General features: G+C 41.5%; 1 protein-coding gene across 1 annotated transcript; it reads right to left on the minus strand.

Moving 5' to 3' along the window:
- Positions 1–54: 54 nt before the first annotated feature.
- Positions 55–27830, minus strand: slc7a14a (solute carrier family 7 member 14a). The gene is made up of 10 exons (XM_061063198.1): positions 27463–27830; positions 10012–10572; positions 9479–9715; positions 7076–7293; positions 6794–6940; positions 4499–4707; positions 4260–4407; positions 2421–2916; positions 2101–2337; positions 55–950 (listed from the first exon to the last, which is right to left on the minus strand). Exons 2-10 carry the CDS (start codon positions 10316–10318, stop codon positions 652–654), a joined length of 2298 nt encoding a protein of 765 aa, XP_060919181.1. The 5' UTR covers positions 10319–10572; positions 27463–27830; the 3' UTR covers positions 55–651.

Genomic DNA, 27830 nt, shown 5'->3' on the forward strand with positions numbered 1-27830 from the left:
ATGTTAGGGGTCAGGGACAAACAGAAATCCAGAGGCAGACAGACAGTGGATGTTTTTTTCAAGAAAGTTCAGCATGTGTAGCTGATTCCCGAAATCAAGCAGAGAAAGTCAGACACGTGCGTAGGACATAACTATCATCTAACTTTCCTGTCAGTGTGTCTTAAAACAGGAAGAAAAGTGTTGAATCATCTGTCCCTCGTTCATCACCTTCTCCTCTCCTGTATCCCGTAAATTCTTTGAAATCAACAGTAAACTGATTGCTTTTAACACAATGTTTCACAGTGCAGTGTGACACATTATTTTTTATCTCTTGCTAGGTCTGCACTTCTCTATGTGGCCTTTCATTTTGTGTGTGTGGACTCCAGTAAGTGAATTACAAGTGACGAGTGACGGGACACTCATGGCCTTGACGTCCACTTTAGCTGTGTAAGCCGAACAGCCAAGCGTGGTAGAGTGAGGTCAACGTAAAACCATTCCACTGCCAAGAAACTATCTAGCCCAAGGGTTAGACAAATTAACGAATAAACACACACCCATGCAGGCATGCACACACACGTACACACACACACTCACAGTCACACTACTGATCCCCTCCCTTCCCCCAGGCAGCAGACAAGGCAGTACATTCAGGTTAACACAGAGTCAGTCCCATCAGAAATCCATCGGATCCTCCTCGGCGAGGCCGTGTTTGGCAATGGTCCTGCTTCCACCTTTAGAGGGCGTCCCGTCGCTTTCGGGTTTCGCCACAGGGGGTGGTGTGAGCCCCGACCCCCCCTCTGGGGCGGCCCAGTTCTCAGTGGTAGGTGGGTAGAAATCGTCATCAAAGCCGCAGAAGCCTTCATCCACACCTTGATCGTAGCGCTGGTAGGTGGAGGCGTGCACTTCGTTCTCTCTGGCCGTGATCTCCAGCGTGCTATTCCACATGCCGTAGCCAAAGTAGATAAGCACACCTGATTGGAGATAGTGACAAATATCAATACAAACCTTATAATAGTGTGTCTGAGATTACATCATCATTAAAAGAGCAGTTCAACAAATGTAAAAGTCATGAAATGAGTAAAAACCTTCTATTAGCTTTATACAATTCATCCCACTCTGAGTGAGTCAGATGGATACACCAATCCTACTCCCACAGTAACTATTACACCAGTGTTTGTGTAGAAAAAAAATGTTCTGTTGGAAACCAGTGTTTTTTAATTAATATGAAAATCTAGGGAGAAGTCACAGGACTATAACAACTGCTATGGACAATATAGATGCTTATTTTACATGGACTCAACATTTCCTGATATTGTAGTTGGATTTTTCTTTGTGATCTACCATTCTTGGCAGGGCTAAGCATCAAGGTCGACCTAAAAAGGTGTTAGCTTCATAAAGATATGTTAGTCTGACTGGTTTGAGAAAATCAAATCCCTCTCCCTCACAGAAATCAAACAGATGAGAAGCTATGTCAGACCGTCAGCACTCAAGAATTTAAGGCTCAAATTGAACACCTAACCAGGTTCTATCCAATTTTGTCATCAGTTTCCACAGAAGCCCCACATGGATGGCTTGATGAAGGCACCTTGATCTTCTCCGTACAGGAGCCACAAAGGTAAAATGTAACCAAATAGGCACCAACATTGCACCAATGTCTGTTTTATAAATGGTACTGCCATTTATATGGCCCCAATACCTACTCACCTAAAAGACAAACTCAAGCCAATGGCCTGTTAAAACCCACTTTATCAGGTAAAGCCCATATAGGCTAAGCCCCACTTGAATATTTTGGAAGGGCTGAAGTCTGGATGGTTTTAGGCTACGAAAAGATATAACTAAGGGAGGATATATGAGTGAAAAAAGCCTTTGTGTGTGGAAACACTTGGTAGATATCATTGGGTGCTGAGTCAATAAGAGATGACTAATCTCAAAATTTATGAAATGCAACCCTCTATTGTGTGAGATCAACTGCAGTGAGTCATTCTTTAAGAATAAAACAAGGTCAGTTCCCATCTGTCCAGGACACGAAATGAGGATAGAAACTCAGTTTTAACGGTTTGGCAATATATATCTAATAAGACACAAAATTGAAACATGTAATTTATCAAGGTGGTTGCTTACCCACGAGGCACCATATTGAAAAGCGTATCCAGGTGATGGCAGACAGTTTGAGCATGAGGTAGATGTTGACCAGCATGGCTGAAGCAGGTACAAATGGGACACAGGGTGCCATGTAGGGCAGCCGCTTAGGGTTCTCTGGCTGCTGGAGGATGATGACGATAAGCAGGGCAAGGAAAATGATGAAGAAGATTAATATCAGCAAAGCCCACCAGCTTCCTTCGGCTATACTGCCCATTCCTGGAAGAAGAGTGACCAAGAAAGAAGCAATTAGATAAGAGTATACTGTTATTCGATGTCTGAATTAGTGTTCTTGTTCTCACCAAAAATGATGAAGGAGCAAAAGGCGAAGATGGAGATGAAGAGCAGCAGCACACACACTGTAACCGTTTTCCCTGTGGCTGCAGTTGGCCTGTCCATCTTTCCAGGAAGGCCCAATCGAATCCTCAAGGTGTAGTAGCGTGGTCCAATGAGTTTTTTCAACCGTCTGGTCACCCCACCCTCTGTTTCTTCTGCTTCAATACCAGTGGTCATATCCACTGTGCCATAGTTCGGGTGGCTGGCAGTGTAGGCATTTTTATCTGGTTTACCTATTAGCATCTCGTTGTCGCCCAGTGAAGGCAGGTTTTTGGCTCCACAGGTGTTAGTGGCCGGTCCACCATACTCGTCCACTTCACTGGTTGGGGAACAGGCATCCTTTTCGCACTCAGCCAGAACACCTTCTTTCCTCTTGTTGTTTTGCTCTTCTGAAAGGAAGTTCACAAAGCCGTGGATGTCTCCTTCCGGTTGGTAACGCAACAGCAGCACACAGAGGCTGACCTGCAAATCAAGAAGGTGAACAATTAGCTTCTTTTAAAAATACAAATAGGGGTTTTATGCTAACATTGACTTTCCAGCAGTAAAATTGGTTCAAATATTTTGTTGTGAACCTATCAGTTTATATGATAGGTTCCACACTTTCTTTTTTTACTCAGTGTAATGAAGTTGTGGTGCCACAAGTAAGGGAGTTACTAGTTTGGCTTCATTTCTCAGTAATGTGGAGGCAGTGTTTTTCTGGGTTAAAAAGTTGTTCTGTTATTTTAACTGATCAAGTAGTGCGATAACTTCCGCACGAGTTACACATTGTAGGAGTTGTAAGCAAAGATTGCAATGGAATTTCATCTTTGACAGTCCTTTTTTAACTTAATGGAGGGACACACATTCATTCATTGATGTCCTTCAAAGCTAACAAACCAGCTATTCTTAAGCTAACCATCACTATTCAGTGCTGTATGTAAACACCAGCTAGCAACCTATCAACAGCTGACCTCTAGCTTCCTTCAAGCGGACACCGGGCCCCGTTCAGTTTGTGTAGATTAAGCTACCAACATAAGTAGCCTGAAGAGTGGTCCTAATGAAAATAGGCTACCATGGAATGAGTAGAAGGTAGGAACAATAGCTTTGATGCAGCTAGCTACTTTTAGCAAGTTTGGTTGTTGCTGGAGCTTAGCATAGGTCTACATTTCTTCTGGGGCCTCTGTGTAGGGAGGCTTAAATAGATCTAAAGTAACTGGTAGCTTGGCTCATAAACCTTTACAAGTTACTTTTACACATGTTTGGCTACTTTACTTCTAGTTCAGTCACCAAGTTTATGGGGCAGGGCAATCGCTCTGATAATCAGCAACTAATTCCTGTGCTGTGCTGTACTGCAGTACAACTTTCTGTGTGTATTCTTGGTGTGACTGACTTTGCTGAGACCTTCTGTATGTATGTTTACAGCTATCACATAATTCTGTATAAATCATATGTTGCAGGGATTAGCTTTCCCAGCAATATCCCTCCGGCTGTGTGCAGTAATTGAAAAAGCTCCTTTGATGCTCAGAGTGTTTTTCACCAAATCTGACATTAGCATAACTTTTGCAAAATAAAATTAAATTCCTTGACAAACTGTAAGTCTCTCAGACTCTCAGACAAATCAGAGCGCTTAGTACAAAATGCTCACACACAATTGCTTTCCGCCAAGAAAGATAACATTGTGTTTCCACTGGCCTGCCATGACAGCACTGATAAAATACTCAATATAAATTGCTTAACACAGAGTGGTGAATATAATGTGAAGGCTCTATTTTGTAAGTATCAATAGGGTCTATATGGATTTTACAGCATCATTATCTACCACTCACCAGGGTATAGGCCAGAAGGGTTCCTATGGACATCATCTCTATGAGGTCTCTCAGACTGACGAGAAGGGAAAGCAGGGCAGCCAGAAAGCCGGACACCACACAGGCAACAGCAGGGGTCTCTGTGTAGGACGAAACATTGGCCAGGAACCTAAAGATACACACAAAATTGATTGGGATCAAGTTAAAAACATTATTTAAAATCATAAAACAAAAAAGGAGAAATAGTTGTATGGACTTGCTTGAATAGAAGGCCGTCTCCCGCCATGGCGTAGATGACCCTGGGCATGGGGAACAGGGACCCCAGGAGGGACACAGTGAGTCCAGCAATGGAGCCAACTGCCACGATATACTTGGCAAACATACAGCCATGCATGGCAAACATCTCCATGAGTGGGGCGTCAGCGTCAATCTCATTGTACGGTACCATCAGGGTCAGGATCACAGAAACCTGGATTAAAGAGAATTAGATAGACCAGTAATGAATTAGCTGCAGCATTAAAAAGTAACAAAAAAGATACAATACTATATACAACATCTGGAACATTTCACAGTGTGTATCAGTGATTACTGTAAATTGACATTACAGCAGACAGTTTGATTAATCTAGATGGTTTATTTGAATCACAAAACAGACCCTCATTTAACTTATTGTTTGATAAATCAAAAGATACAAATGCATTTTATTAAACTATGTAGCTTGACAGTGGTAACTGTGGAAACAAACAAAGTAGCAAGAGTTCAAGAAACTGTTGGGTTACTTGGCAACTGTTCATTTTCAGTTAAGAATTTTTACTGTTTTCTTCTATAATTTGATCATTGTACTGTTATATAAAAGCAATATCAAACTCAAGGTCGAGATGTTGTACTGAATATCAGCACTGCTGGGATTCGGTCGTAGGTATTTGTGCGGCCGTGTGCCAACGACCGAATCACAGACGTGTTGATATTCAGTACAAGATCAATCCCCGTCATCGTATATTGCTGAAGTAGAAATCATCAACAAAGGGGATAAAGATGAATGCTCCCCGCGACCACCTTGGAGGAGGAAATTCAACGGGAGCCAGGCCACCCATTTGGACGCGCCCCTGCTTGAGCCACCCAATCCCACCCTTTAAATAGCACTGGTTTAAGCTAGCACAGGCTAAAAGTCCTCATGAAAAGCTCCAAAACAGCTACTGAATGAAACTATTGGTGAGACTGTTTTCCCAACCTCCCAGGACAGATGCTATAATTATTCCCAAAGTGTTGAACGACATTCACACAGCCTTGCATTACAGTGCTAAAGTTAGTGCCTTTAGCGTGGCGTACACTGCATCACATAAAGGATGTTCATTAGTCATGCTTCTCTATCACTGCGTGAGTCTGCCGGCGCGTGCATGCGTTAGCTTGTGCACAGTCCGTGATCCGTGTGTCTGACGTGTGAAATCATGCAGGGCCATCTGTCACAGAGGCTGGGCTGCAGAAGTGAGGGATTTGCATGCACAGATTGCAAAGTCGGAGGAATGATAAAAAAGACAAAGGAAGATAGAGAGATCACTTTCCCTACTGATCTAAAACACTTTGACCATTCCAGGCTGTGGGCTGTTTGACAGAGTGTGTGAATCAGTCAAAGGTAACGCTATGGCTAATCCTTAAAAGAATCTGAGTAATCTCGTTCTAAACTGCTCCCTACAGTTCCCACTTCAGCTCAACGTAAGGTAGTCTTGCATGGTCATGTGACTCCCCACTGATAACAAGGGGTTTCCCAAGAACTTCTGTCATCATAAAACTCTCCCTCACTGCCTCACGTTTTGAGTTTTTTATTCCCTGGACACATTTTTAAGGGAAACTCCTTCTCTAATGCAACTCTCCTGTTTAAACAACTCAACCAGAAGAAAGGATGTGACATGTACGGAGCTAAATTATTAAACTGAGTCCTGGATCTTTGAATCCCGCAGCCAAGGGTTCCCAGATGGAAGCAGAAAAATTAATTCAAAGATGCCTCCAGAGTGAGTTGGATCAAAGAGAGTTGGAGATTAAGAGAAGCTTAGAAAGTAGTTTTTGGAGCACGGGAGACGGGTGATGTGGAGAAATAGATGTGACTGGAAGACGAAGAGAAAGAGGAGTTATTCCGAGACAAGTGGTTGAGATTTAAAGTCGATGCAATCTTTGGCCCCCAGGCGATGTCGAAATAATTCTCCTCCCTCATAGGCCGAGGTTACACGGTACCCATAGCAACAACCATCCAGAACAAACGTGTTAAAGTAAGGCATCTGGTAGGCAAGCTGAATACGTAAAGATCAGAGGACAGATACAGAACACACCCACACAGTCGGAGTGAGGGAAGCATCTTGATGTTTGATCTTTCCCTCCGTCTGTCACACACTCTAAAAGTTTGAGGGAACACTTTCAGGGTCCATTCACGGCAGAATTCAAAGGTTTTGTTAGTTGTGCTAAAAGTGAAGTCATTATATCCTTTCATTGCCAAAAATCGAAGGTTTTTATTTTTTCTTGTTTGTGTGAGTGGTATGTCAGTGGTGTGGTGGGTCACTTACAGAGACGTAGGCAGTGAGGCAGGTGATGAGCGAGGCAGTGATGGCATAGGGGATGGAGGTGTTGGGACTCTTGGCCTCTTCTCCAGTTGTAGCAATGATGTCAAATCCAATGAAGGCATAGAAGCAGGTGGCTGCTCCCTGCATCACCTGGAAGAAAATAAAGGAAAGACAAAGTAATAAGAAAATAGAGTTTGGCCTAAACTATGTCAGCATCTCCACCTTCCTGTTTAATTGATTCCTTGTGCATTCGCATTGGGTGTTTATTTCCAAGCATGTACATACCCCTCCCCAGCCAAACGGCAGGAATCTGCCCTCGTCCCAGTTCTCTCCGTTGACGAAGAACAGCCCGGCGATCATCATGAACACCCACACGACGAGGTTGATGACGTTCAGCACGTTGTTAAAGCCCACTGAGTTCTTCACTCCTAGTGCCACTATCACCGTCACCAGCAGCGCTATCAGTAGAGCCAGCAGGTCGGGATACGACTGCTCCCCTTTACCTGAAGGATACGAGTAAGATTAGAACACAGACAAACAGCCATGCAAGCATTTTTGTGGTGTGTGTGTGTGTGATGAAGATTTGCCTGCAAAAACAAAGCTAATAGATATATATGCAAGGCCCGAGGTGTACGGTGACAACTTGAAATGCCTGGTTTTGTTCGAGCTATACTTTCAAATGCACACATTCTCAGTTTGAAATGATGCAAATCAAAGAAAAGAAGAAAATTTATCTTGCCTGATTAATGAACAATTGACAGATTTAAGGGAGAACTTTGCAGGGTTTAAATCTCATTAGTATACAAGATATCTGAATAAAGTGAAAAAAAGTCTGCTGTTGTTGCTCAGGTTGTCTGAGTCTCTGGGGTCACTAGCACCATCATTTGTCTTAATTGGTGGCGCGGACGGTTTGCTGACTTAAAGGTTAAGATGTTTTTTTTTACTGAGCCAAAATGTACCCTCCAAAGAATACAGTACAGAGCGATGCAGAGGCTGCTGCTCATTTGTGATGCATACAAGTGTTGCGCAGAGCTCTGTGAGCAGGAGCAATCTGCTTTCTTGGTGAGTACAGCACACACTGCAGAATTTGTTATTTCACTCGGCTACATTAACGATGAATACTGATTGTACATGCTCACAAAAGATGGGGGGAAAATCCCTTTAAAGTTGTTTTCCGTTTATGACCTTTGAAGGCTCTTCATTTAAAAATGATGGAGTCAGATCACACCTCGTATTTAAAGCTGCTCATCTTTGTCAAACTGGTGTATTTTCTCAAATCATCATGAGACACTTTCTAAGAATGTTCTCGCTTTGTTTCAGCATTGCTTCTACTATTCAGTCTACCTCAGCAAACAGGTGAGCACATATTTAGAGCTAAAGTCCCATTATTCCAGTGCTGTACAGAAACAGCAGTGTGTGTTTCTTTCTCCAGCAGGAAAAAGGAAACATGACGTTTCCGTTATGTTGTGGAACATCTGGCCGGGCAGCTTATCATGTGACCACTGCCACCCTGTCTAACAGGAAGAGACTGTCAGGGTGGTGTCATCCAGATAGACACAGCTGGCACTCACAGCAGATATAGTATTACAGCAGATTATCAGGAATTCCCCCCTTTTCACAGTTTATGTCCTTGGAAAACCGTGCTAGATGATTTCATTTGAAATCCGAGATATCAGGGCGGCTGGAACTGTCAATACTGACATAATCTTCCGAGATAAACAGTGAAACATCTCTGAGATGCTCCCTGGAAAATATCACGGGTTAGGTGATTTCCCAGATGGTGAAATTTCCTTTCGATCATTATTTCAAATATTTATTGTCATTCAAGTAAGGCCACCCATGGAGCTGCTGTCATCATGTCATCTGGAGGAAAGTGATGATATTTGAAACGTGCTCCTGTTGAGAAAACAATGACTCTGCAAATTACACTCGTCTCTACTCTTGTTGCTGGTTCTTGTGTGGCTAAGGTTCATATGCTGTTTGATTCCATAAGTTGGCTGGGTTATTTTGCTTATCAGGTTCTTACTGTTTGTTGTTCTGGCTATGCCGTTGTTGTTTGGGTTCTTGTGCTTTAGATATTGAACCAGACCCGGCGTTATATGTGGGCTTTATTGGACTGTGCCAACCCAGTTGTGAAACGGACCCCACCATAAATCAAAATAGAGAAAATAGACTTTCCTTACTGATTTATTCATGAATGATATTTGAATGCAATTTAACACCATTTTCTTATTATGCTGAATTCATGTGTGTGTGAAGCCCTGACCAATCAAGTTTGGCCATTTACAGTACCCAGGCCTGTGATACAAGTGCAGGTTGCTCACACGCACGTCGTTTAACTTTGCTGAGAAGCAGATGAGTCCATGTGGGACAGAAGGGTTCTGTTGATGGGACGGAGAGGGCTAAGGACCAGGACTCAACTTGAACCCAGTTAAAAGTCAGTCTTCTTCTAAAGGGTTTGTGTTCACACTCTTTTCATCGATCTCAGCCAGTGACTTCCACTGCTTCTAGTGAGAGAGTCATGTCTTAAGTATGCAGCATAGATTACTATAACAGACCTGTTGAATCACTGGCAGCAACATACTTATCATATAGACCTGAACTAAATCGAATTATGAACCCCTGAGGAAAAGATGTTGTCATTCTTAATCTTAATACCGGAGGGGACACACATGCACGCCAACTAACCTAAGCCGTGGAGCGTCCCGATGTGTGTAATCATGAAGTTGCTGATGCTGTGATTGGCCAGCGAGTCGGCCATACTGCTGAGAGCTGACGCCCCGGCCGCCGTGCCGATCAGATACTCCAGGATCAGGTTCCAGCCGATGAAGAACGCCACGCACTCGCCCACCGTCACGTAGCTGTACGTGTAGGCCGAACCTGTGGTCTTAGGCACCCGCACGCCAAACTCTGCATAACACACTCCTGCAGCACACAGACACACACTTATGCATTACAATCCAAGTGAAAGGCTGAGGTGCAGGTATTGATAGCAGCATTAAGGTAGTGAGAAGATATGCCTCAAGTGCCTTTCATATGATAGCTCGTGCTGTATAATGTCTTTGCCCTTGTTATAATTGCACAGTTATTAAACGGCTTTTCATATCAATCCTTACAGTGGAATGACGATAAGAATGGTAACCTTTTCTCCTGTGGCCTTTTGGTGTCGTATAGTTCAGAGAAAGAGAGTGTTTAAAAGCTGAAAAAAAAAAGTCTCTCACCTGACAGAATGGAGGCCACGGCGGCAATTATAAAGGACACAATGACCCCCGGACCAGCCATCTCCTTGGCAACGAGCCCAGACACCACGTACATGCCTGTCCCCACACAGCTGCCCACACCCAGAGACACCAGGTCCACCGTGGATAACACCCGGGCCAGCTTCGTCCCATGCGAGCTCGTGCCCGTCACGGCTGAATCCAACATGGACTCCACAGGTTTGGTCCTCAGGACGCGGGAGGTAAAGGTCTTCCACGCCGCGCCCCATTGTACCCTCCGTGGGTCCAGCTTCCCCGCCAGGCTGGTCATACTGAGGGCTACAGGTCAGAGTCAAAGTCAAAGGGGGGAATTTCTCGTAGAAGTGTTGAAGGATCTCTCTTGGATACTTTTTCTGTTTTGTTACTTTTTATTTCTTGAGAAAGAACAGTAGAAGAGTTAGTCCTTATCCAAGAAGATTTCAGAAGAAGATTTGATGTAGAGTCGTCTTCACCTTTAGATAATCTCGTCCTGGTTTAGTGGAACGCCTCATTAGTTTTTCCCCACATGGTGAGAGAGACCGTACTCTGAAACACAAAGATGGGATGATTTATATCAGAACACACTAGCCTCAATGCTTCTGTCACAATGCTTATTTTTCAAAAACAAATGCCAAGACACCGGAGCCCAACAACAAAAGCATTACACGATACATTACACATTGAAGAGTACCTGAATGAGGCGGCAGCTTATTAGCCAACACTGTTGCTATAGCAGCCAAGCTCGTTAGTGACGGTCCTGGTTTCTAAATTTTAGCTTTTAAAAATCTTTTTTATTTAAAAAGAGAATCAGAATCATGCACATTCTCATATAACGCATATCACACTTCTGTCAAACTGTTCATTGACTTCAAGTACAGATTCAGCAGCAGTCCAATATTTTAATGAATTTTAATGTTTCTGACTCATGGCTGTACGTGATTATTCAAATGGTTTCAGTGGTGTTTGTTATTTATTTACTTGTTGTTTACTGTGATATACTGTCAATATTGTTTGTTGTGTGTATGAATTGACCAGCTGACGAATGAGTTTCCCCGCTGGGGATCAATAAAGTTTTCTAATCTAATCGAATCTAATTTATTCTCACAATAAAGACGCATGTTGAACGTGCCTTATACTTCCCTACTTTCTATACAAGAAAAGATCTTTATGTTTTAGTTGTTTTTTTTTTAAATCCCTAATTAGAATATCAAAACCTTTTATAACAAGATCAAACTGACAGGGGGGTCATTTTTCTACCTAGTGCATACTTTTTGTTTTGAAAAAATCTGAATAATTCTGCCACAACTGATCTGTTCTTTTGATGCTGATATGGACCTCTGTGTCTGAAATAAAGAAATAACGTCAAGTGAAAGATACTGTAGCTAAAATTCAAAAGGTGAAGAGACAATGTACTTTTGTGTCCTCAAAACAAAACACAAACTATGGTGAATAGACTAATAAATAAATGCTGTTGGAGTGGGGAAATATGAGCACACTGTTGACTCACTGCAATCAGTGAAACAATTCAAATGTGGAGAGTTAGACAATAGAAACAATAACAGCAACTACAAGTGTTTAAACAGCAGAGGCTTCATTTCATTTCCCTTTTTTTTTAGTGCTTTCAACCATACCTGTGATGTCATACTGTTTGAGTAACAGAGTGATAAAGAGGCTGTTAAAAAGAAAGGTATTTTAGAGTGCAGCTCACCTCTCTCTCTCTCTCTCTCTCTCTCTCTCTCTCTCTCTCTCTCTCTCTCTCTCCCATAACAACATTGAACTAACCCTCACCATTCATCCCCTTTCAACAACAGGCTCAGATTTCTAAACAAACACCCAGTCACACACAGCGCTGCCACACCGCCTCTCAACCATAAATTGAACCACTCACACAAATGATGGCTGCAATTACCCGGCTGTTTAACCGGAGGACGCAGCGCTACTATTGTGGCTGCACTTAAGAGCGTGAGTAAGAGCATGTGGAGAGGAAGAAATGAAGCTCCAGAGGTGATTTAATTTGCGTGTGATGGTGTGTGTGCAGAGAGGTAAGCTGACTCGCAGGTATCGTGACTATACTGTAACAAAATCTGATTTTGTACTTTGCCTTCAGAGGAAAAAGTATTCGGAGGTTATGACACCAAATAGATCCAGAGAAACAGTGACTTAAGTGCACTCAGCTGCAGGGAATATCTTCTTTAAAACACCATGAAACATAAAAATGGCTTTTTTTTCATGTTCTCCACTGACTCCTAAAACTTTCAGTAGTTGCAGCCTTTGGGAACGTGGAAACATCATGTATACCCTCAAATCACCTCCACCCTTTGGTAAAAATGCTTGTTGCATCCTCGTTATTTTTAGAGCCATGCATCCAGATCACATTTTTAGCACCGCAGCAGAGTGTCTCTTTTCATTTAGTACGTGTGATAGAGAAAGCACACTTGTATTATATGAAGTTAATATATTACACCTTCAATCACCTGACAAGCTTCCTCATTCTGAGCCATCCCACTCCACCCTGTTTGTCTCTGTTCTTCGATCCCACCCATCCTTCCTTTCCTATCATCCATTCACCCTCCTTCCTCATCCCTTCATCTTGTTTGTCTAATTCTAGGCACAGTCTGGGCCGTGATCAGCTCAAACGCATGTGGTTGTTGCGTGGTCCTTGCTAGTGAATGTACATTAAGAAGATTATGACAGTGTGAGACTGGATTCATATTTGGTCCATATATCTAAGAGTAAAGTCTAGATCAGTGGTTCTCATCTCGTCTAGCCACAGGACCCACCACCAACTCCTCCAAGAGAAATTGCGACCTTCTTTTGGGTCCCAAGCCACCAGTTGAGAACCACTCGTCTACAGACCTGCTCTATATGTAAAGTGTCTTCAGATAACATTTGTTATGAAGTGGCCTTACAGCACACAAACTACAATTGATTGATTGACATGTTTCCTTATTACATACCCCGTGTCACACCAGAGTCTGGTCACCAGAAAGCCGAGTTAAAACAACAGTTCACCAGTTAGCCTTGTTAATAAGTTATCTTTCCCAATCACATCTCTGAGAAGGGCTTGTTGAATTATAATACAGTTATAGTTAGTGACTAAAGTCCCACTTGAGCTTTCCCTACAAGTTAAAAGTTCTGTTGCAGATAACATTTAAAACCAAAAACATCTTTTTGCTCCTGCATAAATTCCTCTTCTTTTTTTTTATTTGCTTCACCAATGACCTTCATCAGGAACACCTCTTAGCTTCACTGTGAGTTCATGTTTCATTCAGCAGTTAAATGGATTAAACGGTGTTTCTCAACTGGTGGGTCGGGACCCAAAAGTGGGACGCGGAGCCATTTACTGTGGGTTGTGAATGTGTGCCTGGAAAAAACATTGTATCAGAAATTCTGTGAAGCGCTTTTAAAACATGTTTGTTTTTGTTTTGGGGTCTTTGTTCTGTCATGTTTTGTTCCTTCTGAGGTCCAAACGGCACCATTTGTCATTTAACGAATCTGATTGGTTACAAAATATCTGAAATGCGGGTCGTGATTTTTCACGATGAACAGTAAACAGTACACAAAGTAAAATGTCAAAATAGTGGCTAATTTTGTAACTGAGGCAGATTTTTTATTTTCTATTTACGAATTAAGCTTTGATATAACCAAATTCCCATTTGTACTCATTTTAATGTTTTAGTGTAATGTAGCAGAATCATTTTAACACGATGCCAAGTTTTTACAAGTTGAATTTCAAAATAAATGTAACAGCTATTTAGCTAGATAGCTTCTTATCCTCAGAGATACCTTTAAATAGACAATAATGGGGGAGTGGGGTATTAGGAGAACCTGAGAAGATGAAGAGATTAGGAGGAAAGGACGAGGAGGATGAGCAGACTGAAAAACAGCAAATCTATTTTTCATTAGAGCACCGAGCTTTGATCCGCGGGTCAGGCTTTGTCGATAAATGTGTGAGTGTGTTTGTGTGTAACAGAGTGTGTGTGGACTGACCAGAGGGACCTTAACAGCTCTAATCAGAGGGACTGATACTTTTGCATGTATCCAATCTAACACAGTATAACTAGAAAACTTCTGAAAGTAGAGGCTTTGGACAGAGTAGGCTCAGGTTGAGACTGTTCTACTTCGAAGTACTGCTTCTACTTCAAACATAGACACACACGAGCACCATTTCATAATTCCACACGTCAACATAACTTTTTCCAGTATTTTTTTTTCCTCTTTATGAAACATGTTGCATTTCAAATACTTTTGAATTCTAAAGGGTACTTTCTTCAGTCAGTCACCACCTGCCCCATGTCATGTGTTAGCTATTTGAACAGTAGAGCAACAAAACGGAGCCGCACAAAACACAGGTAGGTAGCAGGTGTTCAATCGGCTCCGTGCTGGACAAACATCTTTACTTTACGAACAATCAAAGAGCAACTGACCTTTAAAGAAACAGGACCTGACGTGACAAAAAAAACCAAGAGTGTCCTGGCCAAGACAGGCAGCAGCACAATTTCTAGAGTTTAGAATGAACAACAACCATTCATACAGACAAATACAGAAATTACATACATTTTACAAAATCAGATTAAGAAGGAAATATAGAACTTCTTTTCCAGGTTTATTTAAAGTTTCAGGAGCGACTCGAATGGCCATCATTAGGAGTTACAGCCACTGCAATCTGAACTAGAAATGATATTACCTTCCCTTAATATGATCTGTTTCAGTCCTGTTTGAGTATGTACATGGTAAGCAGAATATCAGGGGCCTTTTTTATTCAAAATTATTCAAGGAATAGGTAAATTGTTTTGCTGCATTTCAACATGTGACAAGTTAGAGTACATTTTAAAGCATTTCTGAGCATTTCTACTCTTTCATCGTGAACTACTGAAGTTGCTGAATGCCACTGAATCACATGATGTTTTGTGTGTATTTAAATTCAGATAAAGATCCAAATTAAAGATGGAATAATTCTAAATCTCTAGTTAAAAAAAAGGCTGGTAATATGCACATCACGTAGTTGCAGGGCAATTCACTTGCTCAATACCACAAAAACCTTATTAAATCAGAACGTTTCAACCATATGGTCTTCTTCAGGTGATAACACATTTCTATCATTACATTAAATCTGTGCAGACTTGCAGATTGTTCATGTTCCTGCTCTATAATATACAACTCTACTCTATTGGCTGATGGAGACAACCGTAAGTTTGGCTTCCACATTTTGAAAAGCAAACTGTCCTCTCTTGTCAGGAGTTAAGATCCATATCACTCTGGAGCTGAAGCCAATTTGGCAATTAGCTAAGCCTTTGCAGCTTAGCTTGGCTTTGTCCAAAGTTCCTTATTGTTGTTATGGCTTTGAGGTTTCCGTCCTACTAGATTTGATTAAATCATTGAGCTCAGAAGATGTTAGCCATGATAAAGTAAAAAAAAAAAAAAGGGAAAAGTTTGTTTTTGTCATTTCAACCTAATCTGACAGGCCGAGCAGGCTGTGCTAGCAACTGTCGGGGAATACTTAGCGCTGACTTGCAGTAAGTAGCTTAGCTGCTAAAGAGGCATTACCATGAATTGCCAGCTAAACAACTGTGGCATAACAAAGGCTTCTTGTGAGTCTTTGCTTCCACGCAGAACTGTGTGTTGCAAACTGTCATTTTATTAACACAAAAAAAGTAAAAGCACAAATGATAAAGACATTTTTATGTAGCCTATGTGTTGTGATTTTGATCGTGTTAAGCTTTTCAGCTGAGAGAAACAGGTCAATCATTTTGTCCCTGCCTTCATTCTTTCCACTAATCCTAACTAATCACAGTCCATCTTTAAGTTGTTCCAGTTGTAGGCTACTGTCACTACCTGACATGGATGTAAATTGACACCTCAAAACATGAGGAGATAATGAAAATAAATCAACTAAAACTTAATTCAGTGTTACAGTAATAGCTCATCACATTACACACAGTGTTTGCTTCTCCTATTATAAACATTTGCACTGTTCACCAGTCTTTGACTCCGATAACAAGACAGAAAAAGATAGTGCCGTCCTTGTGAGCATTAATGAAGCACCACAGCAAGGGGATGTTAGCTTCTGGGTAATTTAATAGATGTTTAATGGACACGATCAATCATCTAGACGTGTTGTGGTGGAGAGCTGCGAAGCTAAGTTTCTCACTTCTTTCACTTATGTTCTACCAACATAATGGTTGGATGGACATTTGGAAAACAAGAACTTATACTTAGCATTTGTACGTAACATGATCTACCACCCTGCTCTTTTCATTCTGATGTTACTGTACATTTATTATGTTCCACACAAGCTGCGGCCATCTTTGTTTCAAAATAAAACCTCATGAGTGCAGTTATCGTGTAAAAAAAAAATCTACCCATAAAAAGGTTGTGATTGAGCTTGAACTGAAATCTGTCTCAGTGGGAGAGATGGCAGACATATCTACTAGAAAAAACAAAACATGAACTTGCAGAGTTGTCTTGATCCCAGGCTTGAACAAAACAGCAGTAAGATAGGAGAAACACTCAGCAATAGGAAGTAAATTTGTGGGTTCAAAAAATGACTGTCATCTCCCAGCGTGTGAGCGAAACACTGCTGTTGTGTTTACGGCACAGAGTTTGTCACACACAGACAAGCATGCAGTGTCATAGTATTCGGAACAAGATCTTTTTTCCAATATTGTAGCTCTCAACAAACACCCATTATCTGCTCTGCAAGAGTGCTACCCTTTAAAAAAATCAATAGTCAAATCCCTGTCATCACAATCATCTCCAGCACCTTTAGCATCTTAGCATTAAGTGTGTTTCCCCTCCAGATGAGAGAGTTGTCAGAACATCCATCCTCGAGTCTAATCAGCCATGACTAAGCCGTTCTCTGTGTCCGCCCCGGCCTGCGTCTGAATTACTGGACGAATAACCTGATTGAGCTCTCGTTTCCTTTACAGTAAGAGCTGCATTGGTTTAATAAGGCTAAGAGCCCTTATGATTCACTCGAAACCAACCTGGCAACCGACCTTTTTGACGCATGGCCCAAAGCCCAATTAAAAAAAAACAACCCTGGCAAGCAGCCCTGGCCCCGTTTCTGATGGCCCACAGACAAAACAGGAAGAAGCTAACTCATCATCATTGTTAGAACACCTGAGTCAGGAAAAGCTGTCTTACTTTACGATTTTTGGTCTTTCAGTCTCGCCCATCCGTCCATCACTAAGTCTTTCTCAAACTCTGGCACACTACTTCTCAGGAAAAAGTGAAGTAAGGTGCATCCGACCAAGTTTGTCTGCCTTTCAGTTCACCACTTCGGTCCAAGGAAAAAATAGTTCACCAGCTTTTTGATGGATTTGCACAAACAATTGCACAGTCATCTGTGACTCCAACGTGATGAATCCTGAGACTTAAGTGCTGCTGCCTTTTTATCCAGTCATGTTACATTAGTGGTTTTGAGGGAGAATGTCTAGAGACTAATGGATATATTTCATACAACTTGACACTCATTAATGTCCCTCTTTGGACAAATTGTAATCACTTTGGTGATTCAGTTTCCTTTAGCAACGTCATTAGGACCAAGTTACAACATTTGGAAAAATTACAAAACTAGGACATCCCTTTGAACTTTTTGTACTTAACTGAGCTGCTGATTATCAAATACTAGCTTACTGAAATCTGCATGCTAACATAGAAGAAGAATTCTATTCTACAATTCACTCAGCAGACGCTTTTATCCAAAGCGACGTACATCAGAGAGTAAAAACAACACAAGCAAGGATCTAGAAAAAAGGGAACAATGTCAGTAAGAGCAAACGATCAGCTTTGAGTCCGATTGGACACACAGGTGCTGACAGGAAGTGACCAGAGGCAAAGCACAACACTGACGGCAGTTCTTGAGAGCTCTAATCAGTATAGAAACCATCTTATAAGTCGTCGTTATCAAACAAAAACCATCGTCACAACCATCATCATCATCAATGATATCGAGACCATCATCATTAAGTTAGTAAGTGTTCATGAAAGAGCTGGGTCTTTAGCTTTTGTTTTGAAGAATGTTTTCAGAATTCTGAAAATAAGCATTCTAAATAATTTAAATCAGTGGGAGCATATTAGCATGTTGATATTAGCCCCCCACAGTTGCTAGCATGGCTGAGGAGCTACAGTATTATCTTTTTTCCCCCTTGCTTTTGTGTGATTGTTTGGCAGCACAAGATAAAGGGAGTGCTCATTAGGATATTACATAACTGGCCAAAAGCTAGATAGCTAGATAGCGACCTAAGTAGCGGGATCTAGCTATCTGGGTGGGTAAGTAGATAGGTAAAGATGGATGGATGGATACTGTGTAGTCTATGTGAATAATTCATGTTTGCGTGAACAGCTCGATATCAGTGCCTCTCATCATTATGATTTATGACAATGCATCTATAGAGCATTACACAGCAGTGCTTAGAGCACCATGCAGTCTACAGTCTCATATCTTCAACACAATAATGCTTTGCTATCAATCAATATAACTAATAGTGTATTGATACTCATTTATTCACAAATACTCCCATTTGAGTAGGCGTCATTGTTACATGTAGTCTGGTTCAGTCTGAAGCAAACCTGACATACTTAGCAGTATCATTGACATAATGTCTACTTAACACCTATACATAGTAAATCCATCCATTCAAATGTTAATCCAGTAGATGAGTCTTACATATGTCAGCAGTAATTGGCTGGTTATAAAGTAGAGTCCTAAATATAATTTTCTCTTCCTGACTGACTTCTGTGACTGTCTGGCTGATTCGATGCCTTGGCTGACTGGTCACAGTGTCCCTCTCTGACAAGCCTAATGAATCTGATTCCTTATTTGACATAAAAGTAAAATTGCTTCCTGCCGGGTTGATTTGGTTGTCTGACTCGTCGGTTTCAGTTGAACTCCCACTGTCAGTCTGAACTGATCACAGAGGCTCTTTTAAGAACTGTGATTTTCCACTTTAACAAAGCAGCCCCCTGACTGTCTCTGTCATTTTCTGATAGATTCTTTGCTTCATATACAGTACTGGAGTAATGTCAAACTGTTTCAGACTGTAGGCCTACAATGCTAGTGTTGCATCCCAAAATATGAAAGAAAATAATAATGCCAGCAGCGATTGGTTTACAACCATTTGTTTTTCTTATGGTGTCGAAAAGGAAAAGGCGATCTGTTTTGTTTTTCTTTACATATTAAGTCACCGGGTTACGTTTTTTTTGGAATAAATATAAGCCTGGGGCAATTTTAAGATTCAAACGATTGTGGTTCTCAGCTCATTAACTCCTCGAGAGATTGTGACATGATTATCTGATTAAGTGTTTAATGCTCCTAATTTCACTAAACGGCAAGAAATAGTTTCTGTTTTTTATTCATTACAATGATACAAAGTAACGTTTACACCAAAAATACATTTGTTTTAGGAAAATGAAATATGGAATACGCTGATATGGACATTGCACTTTGCATGTCATCGTTATTATCATATGTTTGCTAGCATCATCAGGATTATCACATATGTTAACCTTCCAACCACAGATCAGCAACACCAGTAGGGAAAGTGATTAAAACAAGTACGCTTATATTACAGCTCTCCTTTTTGAGATACAAAATGTATTATTCAATACTTTACCTGAAAAAACTAAAAAGCTTAGTAAAAGTTTTACTTTCCTTGATTTCAATGATATATACAAAATATTATTCAGATATTTACAACATTTTTGTCAGTTTTTAAAATATCCTGTGGGTCATTTCACCCAGATATTTCAGGGGTGCGTAGTTGAAGTTTGAGGGTGCTTCAGGTAAGATATCCTAAGTCCGTAACTTGTTTCAGTAGTAGACCACAGGTGCATCTACATACTGTAAATAAATGTTCTACTAGTGCTGTATGGTTGTGTGAGTGTGTAAACAACTGGGACCGGAAGGTTTGAAACTCTGGGGAGAGAGAAAAACAAGCTTTAGACCTTGTTATGAAGTGAATCATCACATTCACAGGAGTACATTTTAATTAAATGGAACCTTAAATCAAACTGAGAAAACTTTAGCTGACTAAATGGCCTTGGAAGATGAACACCACACAGTACAAACCATCAATATGCCAGTAGATGATACTGATCAGCCTTTTCTTTTAATGAGGGAGAGCCTAGGGGAATGTGTCTTCATTTGTACCCAAATAAATGTCTGTCAACATCCAGCATCATGTCATTCCAAACCATCGAGTGTAATTTGTTGATCGACACGATTGGAGCTGGCTCAAACATATATAAACAGGGACATCTCTCTGCTTCACTCGGTTGGCTTACTGACCAGTTTACTGATTTTCTGGCTGACTGACTCGTATTTGGCTTGTTAAAGATTCTGATTCCCTGCTCCGACATTTACTCTTCATTTGAGGTACAGTAATTAAGAGTAAACAGAATGAAGACGTGGTAAAGTTTAAGGTTGTCTCAGTATATTATCTGCCAGAACTGCAGGTAGAAACGGATGGCTCTGGTGCCAGGCTGCTGACAAAGCGCTCTGTATGACTGATCTGTCCGCCTGCCCAGGCTCACTCACAATTTGGCCCATCTTATCCCCATCTATCTTGCCCTGATGCAGCAAGTTGGGAGCCTGAAGCTTATGGCACATTGTATTTTGACTCCAGACTGCAAGATAAATAAAAACAACGGTGTCACTGCCTCTGGCTCTGTGGCTAACCAGCCGTATCGACAACAGCTCTGCCTGTGTGCCTGAAGGCCTCTGAAAACAACAGGGTTATTCCCAACACAAAAAGACTAAACCCTATCTGAACGTTGACATGATGCTCTCATACAGTGGTTACCAACCTTTTTCCTTTCCTTCTCTGCCCATCCACTCTCAGCAGATGGCTGTCTACCAATGAGTCTGGTAATGTTCGCAATGCAGCCTGGTTTCCTTGCCACTCTTGCCAAGTATGCCCATGGTGAGTAAATGTTTCCATCCATCCGTTATCTATACCGCTTGTCCCGTTCGGGGGTCGCGGTGGGCTGGAGCGGAGCAGATACTCGCTGTCATTGAGCAAGAGGCCGGGAACACCCTGGACTGCTGGCCAGTCAATCACAGGGTTGACATATAGAGACAGACAACCAGCCACACTCACTCACTTTACACCTACAGGCAATGTAGAGTCACCAATTAACCTAACGAACATGTGGTTGGACTGTGGGAGGAAGCCGGAGTATCCGGAGAGAGCCCACGCATGCACAAGGAGAACATGCAAACTCCACACAGAGGAAGCTCCTGTCCGACGGGAATTTGAATCAGGGACCTCATCGCTGTGAGGCAACATAGCTAACCACTGCACCACTGTGCAGCCCGAGTAAATTTTTAGTTACTCTAAATAATGCAAAAAGAATCCAGTCCTTACCTGCTCTAAATGCCAATTGTCAACTTTTGATTTTGTGCTTCATTACTACAAATGTGTCGGTCACTTATTGAATTCAGCGTCATTTTCCTGATGACTCATTCTTTATAGGGGAACGCCAATACTGGGAATTATTGGTGACACTTAGAGGTAATAAAGAAAGGAAATATTGCCAGTGGTTGCCAAAGACACCCCTCCACCCCCACTCCACCCCACAGCCATGTTCTTTATCGATCTGATGAGCAAATCCCCAACCTTGCTTTGGGCAGTATTGTCCTTGTGTCTAATCCATTCTATATAGTATCACTGCATTAGAAGATATATTTGCCTGGTCTTTTATGATGGAGAAATGGCTGAACATGTATCTTGGGTTTAGATGACTATGGGAGCATGTATCTGTCAAACAACACCCTTGTATTCTTGCTCACTAATCTTTCCCCTCTTGAGAGACGGATACCCCGATAAACCGATAGAGACAGATATATACCTCTTGGTGTGTATCCGTCTCTATCCTTGCAGTCGTTCTCCTACCAGAGTTGTTTGTCCACGTATCCTGCTGGCACAACAATCGGTTGTTCAAACAATCCCCTGACAGTTGATGGTCCTTTTGATTTCATTGATTCCACCTTCACCTGTTCACCCGTTCTTCATTCTCAAGTGTATTTCCTCCCTTTCCCTCTCTGACCGCCTGTGCTTCTGTTTTTCTGTTTCTCCGTCTCTGTCTCAGAAGCTAGCCTTGGCCTGCTTTACTATGGCAACCAAAACTCCCAGACTGAAGTATTTGTCCAACAACAAGTTTTTTTCCTTTCCCACATTACCCAATGCTTGTCAAGAATAAACTGCTATTCTTTTTCTTTGTGCAGTCGGTCGTGGTGAGGTACCATTGATCATTGTGTATGTTTCTCATTGGCTTTATTGAAATCATTATCTGCTTATTGATGCTTACATTATTCTGTAGTCTGACATTTAGTTATGACAGGAATATGAGAAACCTTGTTTCATAATTGAAGCACACACAGCATATTGGATGAACTACCATTTTTTCTTTTATCGATGAGACTTAGACATGTTATCCAAGCAATATTGTTTTCTGTAAAAAGAGAACAGCAGAATTACAATAATATGTGAAAGCTGAGAGTTTGCAAAATGCAACTGTCATTGTTACCGATTTGGAAGACAATATAAAAAGACATTTTGGTTTAGTGCAATTACTTGACACCAAATAAACGTTAACTTTTTCGACACTTCTGATGCATGTGCAAAGTTTCATGAGCTTTGGGGAATGTTAAAGATGCAGAATATTTGATTATCATTAGCTGGGATGAAAGAACAATAATTCTTTGTATTCCATTAGGGGTCTGATTCGGCGCTCTCGGGTTTTAAAAATACCACGTCTGGGAGGTTTGTTTCGTGCCAGTTTAAAATAACCGTCTTTTCTGTTCTTCCTTTTTTCGGGAGTCAGTGTGGTGATTACCAGGTTAGATTCCCTCTGCCTCTTGTAGCTGTCTTTTTGGAAGCCACTCTAAACTGATGGCTGCACTGAAAAGAGGGGAAGGAGGCCTGTAATTGGGGATAATTGGGACAAAGCTTAGAGACATGTAATGATTTCCTCTCAGCCAGTTTTACAGTTTGGAACTACTCTACTTCTACAAGATGACTGAGTTAATCAATGCAAACAAACGTCTCAATCTGCTTTTTTAATGGTTTTTGAAATAATTGGAGTTTAAAAGGTTTTGAAAAGGCCGACCTACATTGACCTCAGGATGGCAGAATCAATGAGTACCGTCCATAATTATCATCTGTTCTTTCCTTTTTTTTTTTTTTACAACTTATCCTTCATATAGAGTGCTCTAAATGACATGGAACTACTCCTCTACCTGTAGGGATTGAACAACAGTCACAAATTTATAACAGAGATCCAATTACATTGTAATGATAATGATCAAGGCCGTCCTCCTCCCACACAGAACCCCTCCTGTCTCTTTCTGCCTCTTTGTCTCTCCCTCTCTTTTTCTCTCCCTGTAGTGCTTGTTGAGCCAATAACCAGAGGAGTGTGTGGTTGTGCTTGTGAGGGTGTTTGTGTGTGTGTGCCGCGGACACACACACAAACAAAGAGACAATGCGTGTCTGCGTGTGTGAGCTTCTGATTATATTAGCCTTTATGCGCAGGCAGGTTCGCTGACGTCAGTGCTCAGCAGCATCAGATATAGAGAAAGGGCGGCGAGGGCCAGCCAGCCATTCATAAATATAAGAAAAAAGCTTGTGTGTCTGTGTTTGTGCTGCATCAGTCGCACCCATATTTTACAGTATGATTTCACTTGTAACATCGCTTATTGTAAAGTATTTATCCGGCATAACAAAATAACAAACATGTGTTATTGTTCCTTATAGACAAATAAACACTCAAGGCTCTTAAATACTCATCCATTTCCTCTAGTATCTGTGTTGTATCACAAACACACACAAACGCACACACACTAAAAGCATTCACTCAGCATCTTTATCCCTAATAATGATGAATGAGACACCTGAGGCATTCTCTAAACCTCTCCTGCACTGTAGCTTACAACTTTAAGCAGCTATATGTTTCCATACTCAAATGGAACTGTGATAACAACATGAAATCTTCGTTTTTATTAAGCCACATGCATTACCCTTCTGCTTGACCCTTCGGAGCTAAAAGCTGTTTCTTGGTCATTTGAAGTGGGGTTGTATGAGGTCCCTGTAAGTGCATTTTCCACAGAGGGTGGCAGTCAGCTCTGCCCCTTTTATTGAGAAATCGGCCAGATTGTCGGCACAGAAGCTAAGCTACACATCCCTGCAGATGGGGCTATCTGGAAAAAAAGGATGACAACACAAGTGTACGCTATATTTAGAATTTTTTCAGTGCTTTACTTTGCCGTCAGAGAGACACAATCATGCTCCTCCGCCTGCAGCACACTGAGATTATAGAGTAAGAGTCGACCTGAATGTTGTCTAGATGTGTGATAGTTACTTTGCAAAATAACTGCAAGTTGTGCAAAAACACAGTGGCTTGCTGACAGCAAAGTAAAGCACCACACTTCCAGTACATTGTCGGTGTTTTTTAGCTCATTTTTTGTCTTAAAATTAGCTAAATCACCTGGCACAAACGGCCCCATCTGCAGTGATGTACAGCTTTTCTTCCATGCCTGTACTCCATCCAGTTTCTCATTAAAGGGGCAGAGCTGACCGCTATCTCCTCTGGGTAATACACTCACTGTTGACATGTACCTCATACAAACCCACATCTAAAACAAATCAAAAAACAGCTATCCCTTTAACAGTCAGGTCTAACTTCTCTGAAGTTGTTAGAGAAGCCCGAAGCTAAAGCAGAGTAATAATATAACACAATTATCAGGTGGACATAAATCAAACTTGGCAAATAAATGAAAAAGGTGCTCCCTTACTGCCTGACAGGTGGAAAAGCAACTGACAGATTTAAAAATCACATGTGATTTGATTTGATTGTGATGTGAGGATTTTTGAGCTGGTTATGGAAGAACTGGCAATAAAGTGTCGTATTTTCTTATTTTATTTTATTTTTCTTCTTAAAATTTGCCATCTCAGCTTGTGGTGATGATACGATAAAGTTATTTTTCTTCACTTTTTTCTGTTGTCTCTCGGTCCCTACTTGCAGGTTAAGAGCAATACTGTGCGACATTTGAACGAGGGAAGCTTTTCGTATACAGGTTTTAAAAAATAAGAAAAAAAGCAACAAAATGTACTTTGGTTGTGTTTTGCTTCAATGCCGTGCTTAATCTGTATGTGAAGTTAGCTTAAGAGGGCTAACATATACATTTGATAAAGGCTATGAAATAACAAGACAAGATTTTGTGCTTTGTACTCCTTCTGTACTACTACTCACATCATTTTAGCACCTGCCGTTATACTGTAAAAGCTAAGTGAGCTTACATGGGCTATAGCTTCAAGACCTAACTGCAGTTTGGCTTATAAAGAAGACACTTAAGTTAGCATGCTTTTGAGCCTTTCAAATGTTCATATAACATACTAAATTAACTAAATGTATGTCCATTTTGTTTAAGCTGGTTTAGACTTGGTTCTGTGTTGTCAAACATCCAGGATATTCCTGCAGAAAAAGACCAGAAATCAAGAGGATGTCCTGTGCTGTAAAATCCAAAACTTTATCAGATGCAAAATCACAAAATTAAATCCTCTTTCAAAGCCTATAGTTTCAGCAAATTTGCATTTTACAAAACAAAATGAAAAAAACATCCACTTAAATGCTATATAAGCAGGAGAGTCATGCTGAAAGGCCCTCGAGCAAAGACCAAACCACAGCACCTCGAGCTTCTTCTTTGGTGTAGCCCAACACGTGACTCTGAGTCATCTGATGTGAGACCTGGATGTGTTAGGGGGCTGTTTGTGTCACTGTGAGTGCGATCGTGTGTTTGTTTGCGAGGGATATTCAGACAGACAAACCGCCGTTGCTAAATTGGTCGGTTATGTAATCGTCGGCTTCTATGACTTTTATTGTTTTCACCCTCCTAATAATCATCGCTCTTTTTGTCTTCCTCTTTGTCATCCACTGTTACGGCTGGAACTAATTTAGTCAAGTTTCTCGTTAGTGCAAATACATCAGTTCATTTCACTGCATGTCTGGCTTTTGTGGATTTGCTGTATTGTAATAAGAGTGTGATCTACATTGGAAAAAAATGTAAAATAATATATCACCCAGTTACAATTTTGTCAGCCAAGGATTGTAAATTTTACTTTAAAAAGCATCACTTGTTTTATTTATTGAAATTAATAATCTATGCTTACAATTCAATTAAATACAACACCGACCTACAGCTTTAGCATGCAAGCTAAACCTCTTTGTAGCGGTCACTGAATTGAAGTTGAAATCAATAGTCCTCTATTCACATGCAGCTGTTTAGGTGATGCTCTGATGAGGAGTAATGTGCACCTGTTGAGCGCTGACAGGACCATCAAGCCTGAGCGTATTGTCAGACGAGCGGCTGACGACTGTTTTCAGCACCATGGACAGCGCGTCATCACAACAGAGTATGAGTGAAGACAGAGAGAGAGAGGAAAGAATTAGGTGGAGGGGGGGGGGGGGAGAAAGACAATACCTTATGGCATAGAGAAAGAAAGAGAGAAAAAGAGAGAGGGAGAGATCTGGCCATGTCATTAGGGATTAGCCCAGTTCTACAGCTTGAGGCTCTCAGTGTCTGAGTGCTACTGTCCTCTCACAGACACACACACATGCACCCTGCAGCACAGTATGTTAACTCCATGTTTGTATAGATTCATAGATAGATAGATAGATAGATAGATAGATAGATAGATAGATAGAAGCCATAGCAAAACAAAGAGGTTGTGATAAACACATATGAATTGTTCCCACATTAGATAAAGAATCAGCCTACGCAAGATGCTTACTTTCGCCTGTTTATCCTTTTATCATACCATACTATTATAGCATACAGTAGCACAAGGACTGACTAACACAAACATAGCATAAAGCATGAAAAAGCTCTTCCTTTCCCTCTTATTTCATGTGCAAAAAGACAATAACTTTCATCAACATCTATTTGTTTTTCCTCATTTCCCTCTTACACACCCTAAACACACTCATAACAGCGACCACTACACATGCTCTCACCTGCAAAAAAAAACAATCAAACGTCCCACCCTCTCTCAGTCGCCCCTCTTGTCTCTTCCTGTACTCCTCTACAGTCCCTCCAAACGGAGCCTGCTGCAGCTTCTGGTCCGCCGGGAGAAGCGACACCCGCCCTAAACTCTCCTCCTTTCCTTTCTCTTTCTCACGCAAAGACGCAAAGGTGTGGTGCCAGGCTACAAACAGGAGGGGACTATTTCCTCACCTCTACGAGAACGCACCGGTTTCCACCGAGTTATGCGCCATCGCTAGTGGTAAAAGAAAAACAAAAACGGCACAAAGGAAGACAACAATATGAGATAGAAGAGGGGAGCGGGGGGCAGTTGAGGAGAGAGGTGGAGTGGGGAATTGTAGTAGGATGTAACTAGAGGATGGGAGGAAGAGTAAAAGTGGAGGAAAAGCACTCACTGTGGCTCGGCCGGATTAAAGGATGCCCATGTCGGATGCTGCAGTCGGTCACCAGCATCAGCAGCAGCATCTCCGGGAGCCCGCGCGCCAGGGAGGGAGGGAGGGAGAGAGGCTGATGATGTAAAACGCTTTAAATCATTCAGGAGCCCGCTGCACGACATGTGACCGCGAGACACTGTGGTTTTTTTTTGTTCATCCGGTTTGTATTTTTTTTTTTTTCTTTACTCGACCGGTCCGCAGACACCGAGCTGACGGGACGTCATTGTTCCAGCCCTCTCACGTGATTAAAAGTGATCCAACCGTGACACGAGGATTATCACCACAATATGTCCGCAAATGTCCCAGAAATGTCCTTTAAGTAGTGGTCG

This window comes from Labrus mixtus, chromosome 18, assembly GCF_963584025.1.
Source record: "Labrus mixtus chromosome 18, fLabMix1.1, whole genome shotgun sequence".
Taxonomy (NCBI): domain Eukaryota; kingdom Metazoa; phylum Chordata; class Actinopteri; order Labriformes; family Labridae; genus Labrus; species Labrus mixtus.

Excerpts from the sequence above, each read along its gene's own strand:
- slc7a14a (XM_061063198.1), bottom strand. The coding sequence starts at position 10,318 with ATGACCAGCCTGGCGGGGAAGCTGGACCCACGGAGGGTACAATGGGGC. Across the intron at positions 2,917-4,259 it reads CCCTTCTGGCCTATACCCTG|GTCAGCCTCTGTGTGCTGCT; the intron begins GTGAGTGGTAGA and ends CTTGATTTGCAG. Across the intron at positions 951-2,100 it reads TTCAATATGGTGCCTCGTGG|GTGTGCTTATCTACTTTGGC; the intron begins GTAAGCAACCAC and ends ATCTCCAATCAG.